Source organism: Heterodontus francisci, chromosome 11 (genome assembly GCF_036365525.1).
Source record: "Heterodontus francisci isolate sHetFra1 chromosome 11, sHetFra1.hap1, whole genome shotgun sequence".
Taxonomy (NCBI): Eukaryota; Metazoa; Chordata; class Chondrichthyes; order Heterodontiformes; family Heterodontidae; genus Heterodontus; species Heterodontus francisci.
The window spans coordinates 76,948,316-76,960,328 of NC_090381.1; the positions used below are offsets into that span (position 1 = coordinate 76,948,316).

Consider the following 12,013-nt stretch of genomic DNA (forward strand, 5'->3'; position numbering starts at 1 on the left):
TCACTGAAGCCCCACAAAATCACTGCAATAGATTCATATTTCCACCATCTCTAATATTACATGAATGGTGTTGCTGTGGCAACAGATCTGTCGTAAGCTTTTGCAAACATCACAAGCCTCCCCCACCTTGCATGTGGGACAAGTTATAGTGTCCACAAAATTGGACAGGTCACAATGTGGATTGCTCCGCTAACTTGGTGCTACCTGCTAATTTAAATGATTGCAGCAAGCAGCCAACATTAGAGGCGCGCTGTTGAGTGGCTGCACACCTGAGCAGGGGGTGCAAAATTGTGAGAGGCTAGCACTGGTTAAAGATAGCCTGCACCGCTTAAAGGAGAGGTGCATTGTGGCTGGAGCTGGTTCAGGAAGCTGTTCTACAACTGACTCTGCCCTGGGAAAGACACAAGAATGACACAACATGGCAGAGGGTGGGCTCCAAGATTTTCCAATGCTGGACTGGAGCCCTTGGTGAAGGAGATGGAGAGGAAAAGAGATGTCATCTATCCATCATGGGCCAGGAGGCCCTGCAGACTAAGTTTGAAAAGGCAGTGGAAGCAGATAGCTGTGGTGGTCAATGACAAGAGTCTAGCTTCGAGAACCTGGATGAAGTGCTGCAAGAAGTTCAATGACCTCACAAGAGTGGTCAAGATCAATGAATGTAACTTGAAATGCCATATCCTACCAACTGCCTCACACACTGCTCAAATCACCACAGGCCTATCACTTACATATCAACAATCAATCAGGAATCATAACTAACATTCATATGCTCCACTGCACCCTCACGCACTTAGCACTGCTGCAAGCTTCATACCACATCTCACAGCTTGTACACAGTCAGCTATTCAACCATGACAGCCACATCACTCAAACACAATGCACCACACTGATACATTTCCCTCTCGCTCACAGGACAAGATGGTGCATAACCAGAGGCAGCAGCACCCAACCAGCAGGGGACAGGCACAGCTGCATGTCCTTACCCAATTGGAGGAGATGGTGGTTGACATCACTGGCAGGGCTGAAACCATCAAAGATGACAGGAGGCTCATACCTAATCCTACTTCTCACCTCCCACTTCCCCCTCATCCCACAATCTCTTCTAATTTATAACATGTGCTTCTATTTCTTTCTCCCCAATGTATCTTTCTAGCTTTCCCTTAAAGGCATCTATGCTATTCGTCTCTCCATAAAGAAGTGAGTTCCACATTTTCATCACTCTCTGAATAAAGAAATTGGGATTTATTACAGATTATCTTATATTTATGACCCCTAGTTTTGGACTCCCCAGAAGTAGAAACAGAGGGCCCAATTTTAACCTGGTGGAACAGGATGGATTCTGAATGAGTTAAAATCTCACCCATCTTCTCTACATCTACCCTCCAAACGCCTTCATAATTTTAAAGACCTCTATCAGGCCACCTTCCAATCTTCTCTTTTCTGCAGAAAAGAGTTCCAGCCTGTTCAGTCTTTCCTGATAGTTATAAACTTTTCAGTACACGTATCATCCTTATTTATTAAAATTAATGGAATGATATTAGCATGATTACATGTCACATTGCTCTATAGAGTGCAAGATCCCTTATATTGCAGACTGGAATTGCAGATACACTTGTGCAGAATACCACACCTTAGATGTTAAATGTTCCCATAATTATAATACTGATGCAGAAGCGGCAGTATAACTCTGAAATCAGGGCCAGATCTAGCTGTCACATTAAAGCCAAGCAGTGTGAACCCACTTTGGGATGGCTAGCTCTCAGTTCTTCAGCTTGACACTATGTGGAATCAAACTCTAATGCAGTGTGAAGCCAATCATAAAAAGTTGTGATTCTGTTTTAATTCCTAATTGTTTTTACTACAGGGTTCTCCTTCCCATTTGGCATATATTAACAATTTAACATCTGGGGTGTGGTATTCTGCGCAAGTGTATCTGCAATTCCAGTGTGCAATGTAAGGGATCTTGCACTCTGTGGAGCAATGTGACATGTAATCATGCTAATATCATTCCACTAATTTTGACAACAGCAATTAAGAGCCAGACCAGGGACAGATAACCAGCTCCTGCATTCATCTCTGTACCATTAGATTCCTCCCCAAGAACCATGTTTGACCCTATTAACATTCCTTTTCTGTTGTGTAATGTTGCATATTTTATTTGCATACATTTTAAGTCTCATTAATTAAACATTAGACTTCTGAATTTCTCCGGCGACCATACTGTGGGTTTAGCCTGAAAACATTTAGAAAACTGATATCAGAGTATGTTTTGAATGGAATGAACATATGGAGTTAGAGGCCTAGAAATTTGTTGAGCAAGCTGCAGATGGTGTAAGCAGCTCTTGCTTGCCCTCCCCACAACACTAGACTTGTTCCTTTCTCCTTTCAGATATCCAAGAACTGCAATCCAGCCAGGCAGTGATGGACAGTAAGAGATGGAAGAGGAGGAAGATAGTGATAATGAAGAAATACTGTCATTTGCTCTCACACTTGCAGCCACCAGCTCTGTTAATGACACTGTGCGTTCTTTAGAAGAAGCTTAGAGGCAGGGTCTGCATGTGGTGAGACACCGGGGACGAGTGACCTGCAGCCAGGGCAAGGGACAAGAGTAGCACAAGTGCCAGCTCACCAAAGGGCACGGCTGCACAAGAGTTCTGCGGCAGAGGACTCAGGTAAGGACTTCAATGGGGCGGCCTACAGAAGAAGGCTGATGGGTGAACACAATGAAATACTTGGTGCATTGGCAGGCCTGCCAGAAAGCCTGTGGTCAATGTGAAGGAGGAGACCGGCATTAACTTTGCACATGGCTTTGCGCAGAGCTTGAAGCCCATCCTTTCCTGTGTGGAAGTGGTGGCTAATTCCATTAGTATACTTGCAGACTCAAACATGATGCAGCATCTGATGGCTGATGTCTCAGCTTCTATCACAGCACAAGCAGAAGCAACCCAACAGCTGGGTGCTGCAGTGGAAGTTCAGAATGAAGTACTGCAAGTTCAGCTTGCTGCCACGCAAGCTCAGACTGCTACCATCATAGCTCCAGATAGCAGTGTTCTAAAAGGCCCCAGCGAGGAGGGAGCATGGATGGGTTTGTGCAGAATCCTTGAAGTCAGGACAAAGTCCTTCAACAAGTGCCAGACAATTCCCTGGAGACTTTAGCAACTTTAAAAGAACACTAGAAGCTACCAAACTCTGCTACAATCGCAGCAAGAGCCAGCAGATATCAACCAGCAACAAACATGTAACTTATTGATGATTCCGTTAGCACTGGTGGGTGGAGGGTACTTCTTGTTGCTAAATGTATGAACAGCTGTGTGAGATTAAAAAAAAGGGCATCAGCTGGAGTGGTGAGCTCCAAAATGGCAGCGCTGGTGTCAAATCAGCGTTACATGCTGATCGATGTCACAATTCGCCTACTCTGCGTAATTACAGTGGATGCTCCCTGCGTGCATGCCAATGCCCTCAGCAACAGAAGTGTACATGCGCGGTGTGGGCATCATTTTGGAAGCAAAATGACACATGTAGTGCTGAAAAAACAGGTGCTACGGAGCCAAATTTTGCACCCAGCATCTTTAAATAAAGCTGATGTCTTAAATTAATTCATAAATTATTAACCCTTTTTTTCTACAGATTTTATCTAACAAATATGTAAGCAACTATAGATGTTTCACATATTTTAAAAGTAACTCATTTTGCTGATGACTGAATAACTACAATTTTTATACTTAATTTTCAATAACTATTTTCACTATAACTGGCTCTTTTTTGTTTCGTTAGATATAAAAATATTGAGCTAATAAAATGATAACTATCAAATGTCAGTGTAAAGAAAATGTTGCAAAAAGTAGTTTGGAAAAAAAAATGACAGCACTAATCATGGTTCCTTGTGGTTCAATCACGTGTCTCAAAACATTACGTATTTAAGTCAGATTTTGGAACTCAACTTGATGTCAGCAGAGATAAAACTGCAAATGGCAGTCATGACCATCCCACAGATCATTCATAGCAATCAGTTCTTCAGTCTACAGCCTTTAATTTAGCTTCTTGCCAGGCTTTTAAGGACATTGTAGTGGTTTCAATACCTGTAAACAGGCTGCATTTCTCTGGCGATCCCTATCACAGCTCCTGGCTGGAACTTCTCAAACTCCCCAAACAGGCTCCTGATGTTAGACATGTACTTCAGATCCAGGTCCAACTGCACAACACAAGTCATTTCTGCAAAACAAAAGGAGGAAAAATCAGGTCACACATAGGTCACTGGGAATAGACAGGATGTATTACATCCTATGTTCATTCAAAGGCACCAAAAGGTCTCTGACAAGAAAAGTTCAATTAGTCAATTACATACACAGCCAAAAAAACTAAATGCTGATGAAAAAAAGAAAAAGGATTCAGCAAGAACTACAGTAAGCTTTACAGTGATACATTTTACAATGTGTCGTTCATTTTCTTTGCATCAGTTTTTAATAACAGTGACCCAGTAACTACATAGCTAATCAAAGATAAGAGCTTAGTGTGTTAACCCACTTCCTGCTATACTGAACTTCTATTAGGCACAAGACTTAGATTTTTAATCTTGAGCCAGTCAGAAGATGTGCCCAATTCCCATGTTTTCCTGAGCTAAATCCTCACCAAAACTGGTGAAACCAACTGTTAGCTTGAACACAAAATAATGCTTATGAATATTTTGTATTTCAGCCATCAACTTAGAATGAGGTGCAATATGACTGATTATTAAGACAATGGCCTGGATTTTGCAGGCAAGGGGAAAAAAGGCAGGGTATTAGCTGTGAGGAAAGGTTGGATAAACTCAGATTGTTTTGACTGGAACGACAGAGGTGGAGGGGCGACATGTTAGAGCTTTACAAAGTTATGAGTGGCATGGACAGAGTGGATAGTCAGAAGCTTTTTCCCAGGGTGGAAGAGTCAGTTACTAGGGGACATAGGTTTAAGGTGAGAGGGGCAAAGTTTAGAGGGGATGTGCGAGGCAAGTTCTTTACACAGAGGGTGGTGAGTGCCTGGAACTTGCTGCCGAGGGAGGTGGTGGAAGCAGGTACGATAGCGACGTTTAAGAGGCATCTTGGCAAATACATGAATAGGATGGGAATAGAGGGATACGGACCCCGGAAGTGCAGAAGGTTTTAGTTTAGACAGGCATCAAGATCGGCACAGGCTTGGAGGGCCGAATGGCCTGTTCCTGTGCTGTACTGTTCTTTGTTCTTGCTTACAGCTGTCCAGGCTTTTCAGAGGCAGCTTACAGTGAGCAGGCACATGAAATTCTGTCGCTTTCCCTCTGCAGGGGAGCTGGAACTGTGTAAACAGGGCAAGCAACAATGTGTCTCATCAACCAACCAGGTTGAAGAATCCACACAAGACAAGCATTGTTTAAACCAGGAAGTGTAGGTTAGAATTTTTACTTTAAAATTATGTACAGAAAACAAAATAAAGTGAAGGAAAGATGGGATTAAGAGACAGAAAAAAGAGACAGAAAGAAAAAGTAAAAATACAAATTTTTAGAAATCTCCAACAATAATTAAAATCTGAAGGAATGAGATTCCACACTTAAAAGAACCAATTTTCAGAACCTGAGCATTTGTTTGGCTGGAATTAAGACTTAGCATCCATTAAAAATTCAATTGCAAGTGCAAAATACTGCAGATGCTGGAAATCGGAAACAAAAACAGAAAAAAGCTGGAAACACCAGGGCAGGCAGAATCTGTGGAGAGAAAAACTGTTAACGTTTTGTGTCTGTGCTTTCTCATCAAAAAAATTCAATTACACTTGAATGGACAAGTCTGAACTTTATCGGATGTGTTTAGTGGATATCTACTAGCTAAGTACTACAAATTCACACCTTTACATGTATTTGAATGCAGAGTCTTTCGGTGAGGTATCAGTATAGCACAACTTGTGGAAGAACAGGGCAAATTGGACAGCAACTTGCTGATTTCCACATTTTACTGTGCATGTGTGGATGCCAGAAGTTGCTGTATAATTTAGTCCATAATAACACTAACGCTGACAGGCTCCCCATTATTCTTAACGCAAAATCCAGGCCATTGTCATAATCATTGAGAAGACAACCAGTGCATATCAAGATCATCATAAACAAAAAAGATTATGGTTTCATGAACAAGGCCACATTTCCATGTGAACTGCATTATCAAACTTTTTTTCAAAATGAGAAGGTAAGTTAAGCCCTTTTAAAAAAATTAATGGGGCCAACTTTCCTGCACCCCCATCCCACCCCATTATCTGCTACCGGGCTGGCATTGTTCACCCATCGTACATAACACCTGACCAGGTAAAACTACAAAACAAATTGGTGAACCAAGAATTAATAAACCTGGCATAGGGTCTTATGAAAAGAACACCTCAGATATTGAGGCAGTCCATGCTTGCATGCAGCAAGACCTGGACAATATTCAGGCTTGGGCAGATAAGTGGCAAGTAATGTTTCGTATAACACAAGTCCCAGGCAATGACCATCTCCAACATGAGAGAATTTAATCATCTCCCCTTGATGTTCAACAGCATTATCACTGCTGAATTTCCCACTATCAACATTCTGGGGTTTACCATTGACCAGAAACTGAACTGGAACAGACATATAAATACTGTGGCTACAATAGCAGGTCAGAGGCTGGGGATTTTGCAGCGAGTGACTCACCTCCTGACTCCCTAAAGCCTGTCCAGCATCTGCAAGGCACAAGGCAGGAGTGTGATGGAATACTCTCCATTTGCCTGGATGAATGTGCACCAACAACAGTCAAGAGGCTTGGCACCATCCAGGACAAAGCAGTCTGCCTATCGGCACCCCACCCACCAACTTAAAAATTCACCCCCTCCACCACTGACAAAGTGTCAGCAGTATGCACCAAATACAAGATACACTGCAGCAACTCACCAACAGTACCTTCCAAACCCACGACCTCTACGATCTAGAAGAACAATGGCAGCCAACACACAGGAACACCACCTGCAAGTTCCCCTCCAAGTCACACACCATCCTTACTTGGAACTATATTGCCGTTCCTTCACTGTATCTGGGTTAAAATCCTGGAAGTCCCTCCCTAACAGCATTGTCGGTGTAACTACACCATATGGACTATAATGGTTCAAGAAGGCAGCTCACTCCCACCTTCTCAAGGGCAATTAGGAATGGGCAATAAATGTTGGCCTTGCCACTGATGCTCATCCCATTAATGAATTTAAAAAAAAGAAAAAGCAGGGCAAAAGAAGAGCACAGCATCAGGCCTGACTGATGACCTCGAGACCAAAAGGTTCCTATTGTGCTGAGAACAGAAATAAATGCCAAATTTACCTTCCAGGCTTTTGTTGCCAGGCCCTCAGGTCCCAGCATAAGGTCCAATGCCAGTGACTAGCCTCTGGATGCCCCAGATCAGAACAACAGGAAATGGATACAGGAGCTGGGTACGCCCCTGCCCCCTTTTGCCTCAAATTTTTTGTCAGATTTCTGGAGCATTGGGACCGGTTCTGGGGAAGGTGGAACCTGTACATGGTCTATACTTGAACAGGACCGGGACGAATATCCTTGCAGGAAGGTTTGCTAGTGCTGTTGGAGATGGTTTAAACTAGATTGGCAGGGGGATGGGAACCTGAGGGCAGTTTCAGATACAATAAATTCAGGGCAGGGAACGGGAGGCAGAAAATTAGTGAGTGACTCTGAAAGACAGAAGAAGCAAAGGTTAAAAAGTGTGCAGCACAGGAATTTGACAGTGTTGAAAGGTATTTATTTAAATGCAAGGAGTATAGCAAAAAGTCAAAGAGCTGAGGGCACAGATAGACACATGGCAGTACGATATCATTCATATAATGAAAATTTGGCTTAAAGAGGGGCAAAAATGGCAGCTCAACATCCTTGGATATAGAATTTTCAGGCAGGATAGAGAGAGGGATAAAAAAAACGGAGGGGGTGTAGCATGATTGGTTAAAGTATCAATTACAGCTGTGAGACAGGATGATATGCTAAATGAATCATCAAGTGAGGCCATATGGGTTGAGCTTAAATATAAAAAGGGGCAGCCACACTACTAGGAGTGTACTATTGACCCCAAAATAGTGAGAGGGAGGTAGAAGGACAAATATGTAAGCAAATTTCTGAGTGCAAAAACAATAGGGCAATAATAGTTGGGGATTTCAACTATCCTAATAGCAACTGGAATACAAACAGTGTGAAGGGCACAGAGCGCACAAAATTTTTGAACTGCATTCAAGAGAACTTTTTTAGCCAGCATGTAATAAGCCCAATGAGAGGGAGTGCAATTCTAGATTTAGTCTTAGGAAATGAAGCTGGGCAAGTGAGAAGTAGCAGTGGGTGACCATATTGGAGATAGTGACCATAATACAGTTAGATTTAGCATTATTATGGAAAAGGACAAGGATAGAACAGGAGTAAAAGTTCTAAGTTGGGGGAAAGCAAATTTTACAAAGCTGAGAGGTGATCTGGTGAAAGTGGACTGGATACAGCTACTTGAAGGAAAATCAATGGCAAACCAGTGGGAGGCATTAAAAAGTACGATTCTATGGGCACAGTGCAGACATGTCCCCACAAAGAAAAAGGGTAGTACTGCCAAACCTAGAGCCCCCTGGTTATCTAGAAGTCTACAGGGTAAGATAAAGCAGAAAAAGAAAGCTTATGACAGTCACAAAAAACTTAATGCTTTAGAAAGCCTAGAGGAGTATAGAAAGTGCAGGGGTGAAGTAAAAAAGGAAATTAGGAAAGCAAAGAGAGGACGTGAAAAAATATTGGCAGGTAAAATCAAATAAGATAAGATTGTAGGTGAATGTTTGCAACTTGATAGTCCTTTTCGTGCAAATAGCAATTGTGTTCTGAGGGAAGCTGTCCATTACCAATGTGAATGTGTTTAAACTAGCCTGCACCTTTAACGCCATAAAATGTAAAGGACTACAGTAAAAATCTACGTGCTCAATTATTCTGTTCAGGGCTAATTACTGTGGCTTCAAAATGTTTGCCCATTAAAAAACTAACTTCAAAAAAAAGATGCTGTTTGTTCATTACCCAGAAGGGAGGGGTATTGTAGCACTGGATGAGGTGACAGAGTCATATAAACATATAAATGAGAATTTTAAACTTGCAATACTGGTTCAGAAGACAATGGCAGTCAACAAGGACAGGTTCATAGGTGAGCAGACTTGGCGAAGGATAGAATCCCTTTACAATTTTGACATGTTGCCATTTTATGAATAAGGATATTTGAGCCTACAAATGTGGCATATATGTGTCACATTTTCAAATGTGACAAGCGTGATGGCTTTGCTGATGGTTTCACCAATTTAGCAGAAGAACCTGAACCAAGTGTTAACTTTTCCATTTACATATGTAAAAAGCCTATTGCCTATTTCAGCTGGAAAACTGTTAAGGCTTCCTTGAGATGCAAAATGTTGCTCCACAAAACCAGGCCTTGCTGCTACTTTTTCAACCCTCTAATTTTGGTTCATTTTGGTAGGAGGAATAAGGAGGATACATATTCCTTGGAAAACAAAAGATAAACGAGTTAGAGGAACACAAATTCCTGGAAATACAGATGCATAAATCATTGGAAGTAACAACACCATTTAATAAGGCCATAAAGAGTGCAAACAAGGTAGTAAGGTTCCTTGTTAAAGGAATAGAATATAAAAACAAGGCAATGTTAAATTTATATGGAACTTGGTTAGACCACTCAGAGCATTATGTGCCATTCTGGTCTCCATGCTACAAAAATATTAAAGCACTGGAGAAAGTGCAGAAGAGAGTGACATAGATGTTACCAGAATTGAGAGGAGGCAACTATCAGGAAAGAGTAAGCAAACTGAGCCTCTTTTCTCTGGAAAAAGACCAAGACAAGAGCTGATGGCAGTCTTTAAAATTATGAAGGGATTGATAGGGTGGATGTGGAGGAATTGTTTCCATTTCTGGAGAGAGTCGCTAACGGATTTAAAAAGAATTTAGGAGGAATTTCTTTACATCGAGTGGTGAGAATACAGAATTCAGAGTCACATGGAGCAGTTGTAGCAGATACCAATAATGCATTTAATGAGAGGCTTGATGCTTACAAGAGGCAGGAGAGTCCAGATGGATACAAGGGCATGGTGAGAAGAGGTCATTGGAGAGGGAGGAGGCTTATGTGGAGTATAAACACTGGCATAGTCTAGTCGGACTAAAAGGCCTATTTCTGTGCTGTACATTCTATGTAATTTGACATTAAAATTATTACACTTTTAGTTAATAGTTGCAGGTAAATTTCAGAATTTTAATCCCACTATTCCCAATCCTAAATGTTTACATAGCAACTTTCAAAGATGCGTGGTGCGCTGTACACTAGATTTTTAGTAAAATATACAGATAGTTGTATAGATAGTGACATAGACTCATCTTTTAAAAGCTTCAATAAAAGATTATTAGTAGATGTAAGTAGCAGAATTAGGGCACTTTATTCCATTAAAATATAATCTGCTTTTATGGACATTGATTGATTGGAGTGGAAATTAAGTGCAAAGACTGGAATATCCTTTAATTATCATAATGACTTTATATACATCTTTGATCTTTAGACTTGATACCAACTTGCTTCCACCCATCACAGCACTCAGTAATCAGTATTACATTCATTTTACAAAATACTATCTTCAATTGGAATGTACTTGCAAATCCTGAAACATATTATCAGACATGTATGCACCACAGCCAACATTTGTTTTTATTTAATTTTATTTAAAAATATTCTGGTTTGTAATGCAATAAAATATTGCAGCCATTAATGTGTTTTGTAAATGTCAAACTGCAGAAAAAATGAAAATTTATCAATTTTTGTTTGGTAAAATGCTTTGAATTCAAAATGCGCAATCTATAGGGGATAAATTACTAGAATACATTAGAAATCAATTAGTGATGTAATGTCTAAGACACCTTGTACAATATATTGAGAGCAGAAACTGAACGCTGAATTTGTGTGTGAAGTGCATGACCATATTGTATTTCGCCTCAGGGGACTCTCACTGTGATGTTTATTGGAAACAATTCAATCATTTCATTAAGCACTCATCTGGAATCACAAATGACAACAGAAACTCCAGTGCAGCATGCTCTATTTGAGTATAAATTCAATCAAGGTCATAAAAAAAAATTGAAATCAAGTGTTAAGCATTGCCATCTGCATTCATTTTAATTAGTTTTCGGTATTTGTAGCTATTTTCTCACCCACTGTCCTCATACGTCCTACCCCCATGTGCTGGAAATATTTCAGCAGGAAGCCTGTTTTATATTATCATGGGCTGCACTAGTTGTTAGAGCAAGATGGGGAGCACATTCAATGACTGAATGTAGTACATCAATTATCTGCTCATATGTTATAGGTATAGCAGCATATACAATTATACCATTGCAAAATGGTGTACATTATAGCTGAAAAATTGATGCAAGTGGTCTGCATGCATTCAAAGGTAGCCTTTCATTGAGATATTTGTTCTGACCAGTGGTCTCCAGGATACTCAGAATGTCTCAGTGGCAAAGCCTCAAACTGGACTTAATCAAGGCAACTTTCAGGCAGGATGCTAAACTCTGAAATGATCGAGTCTAACCCACTGAAGTCATAAAATAAGTAGACAGAAGAATATTTATCTACCTTGTGCTACAGAGGTTCATATTTATCAAAGTTTTTTAAATCACCAATACTACAATTTAATAGATGGAAAGGAGATCAACATCAAAAAAAAACTTTTGTGATTTCAATCCACTTTCTACAAAGAAGGTACGACACAGATGAATGGTGACAGAGAGGGAGAAATTCAACTTTTGCCAAAAATGGCCATAAATTGAGTGTAACGATCGCTAGGCAGGCCCAATGGCATCGACATGAGGCACAAATCAAATTGGTGCTCCTGCCTCATTTGATGGTGATTGGTGAGCTGCTAACAGTACTCATACTGTTTATTGGTAGCTCACCAATTGGGGGCACAGGACATGGAGTGGCAGCATTTAAAGGCAGCCTGA

The 12,013-nt window shown here is 40.8% G+C and overlaps 1 protein-coding gene across 1 annotated transcript in view; it reads right to left on the reverse strand.

Moving 5' to 3' along the window:
* Positions 1 to 12,013, reverse strand: part of xxylt1 (xyloside xylosyltransferase 1) — a 172,984-nt gene that overhangs the window by 67,582 nt on the left and 93,389 nt on the right. The window contains exon 3 of the mRNA XM_068041486.1: positions 4,080 to 4,212. Within this exon, the coding sequence (XP_067897587.1) occupies positions 4,080 to 4,212 (133 nt within the window). The remainder of the gene's footprint in view (positions 1 to 4,079; positions 4,213 to 12,013) is intronic.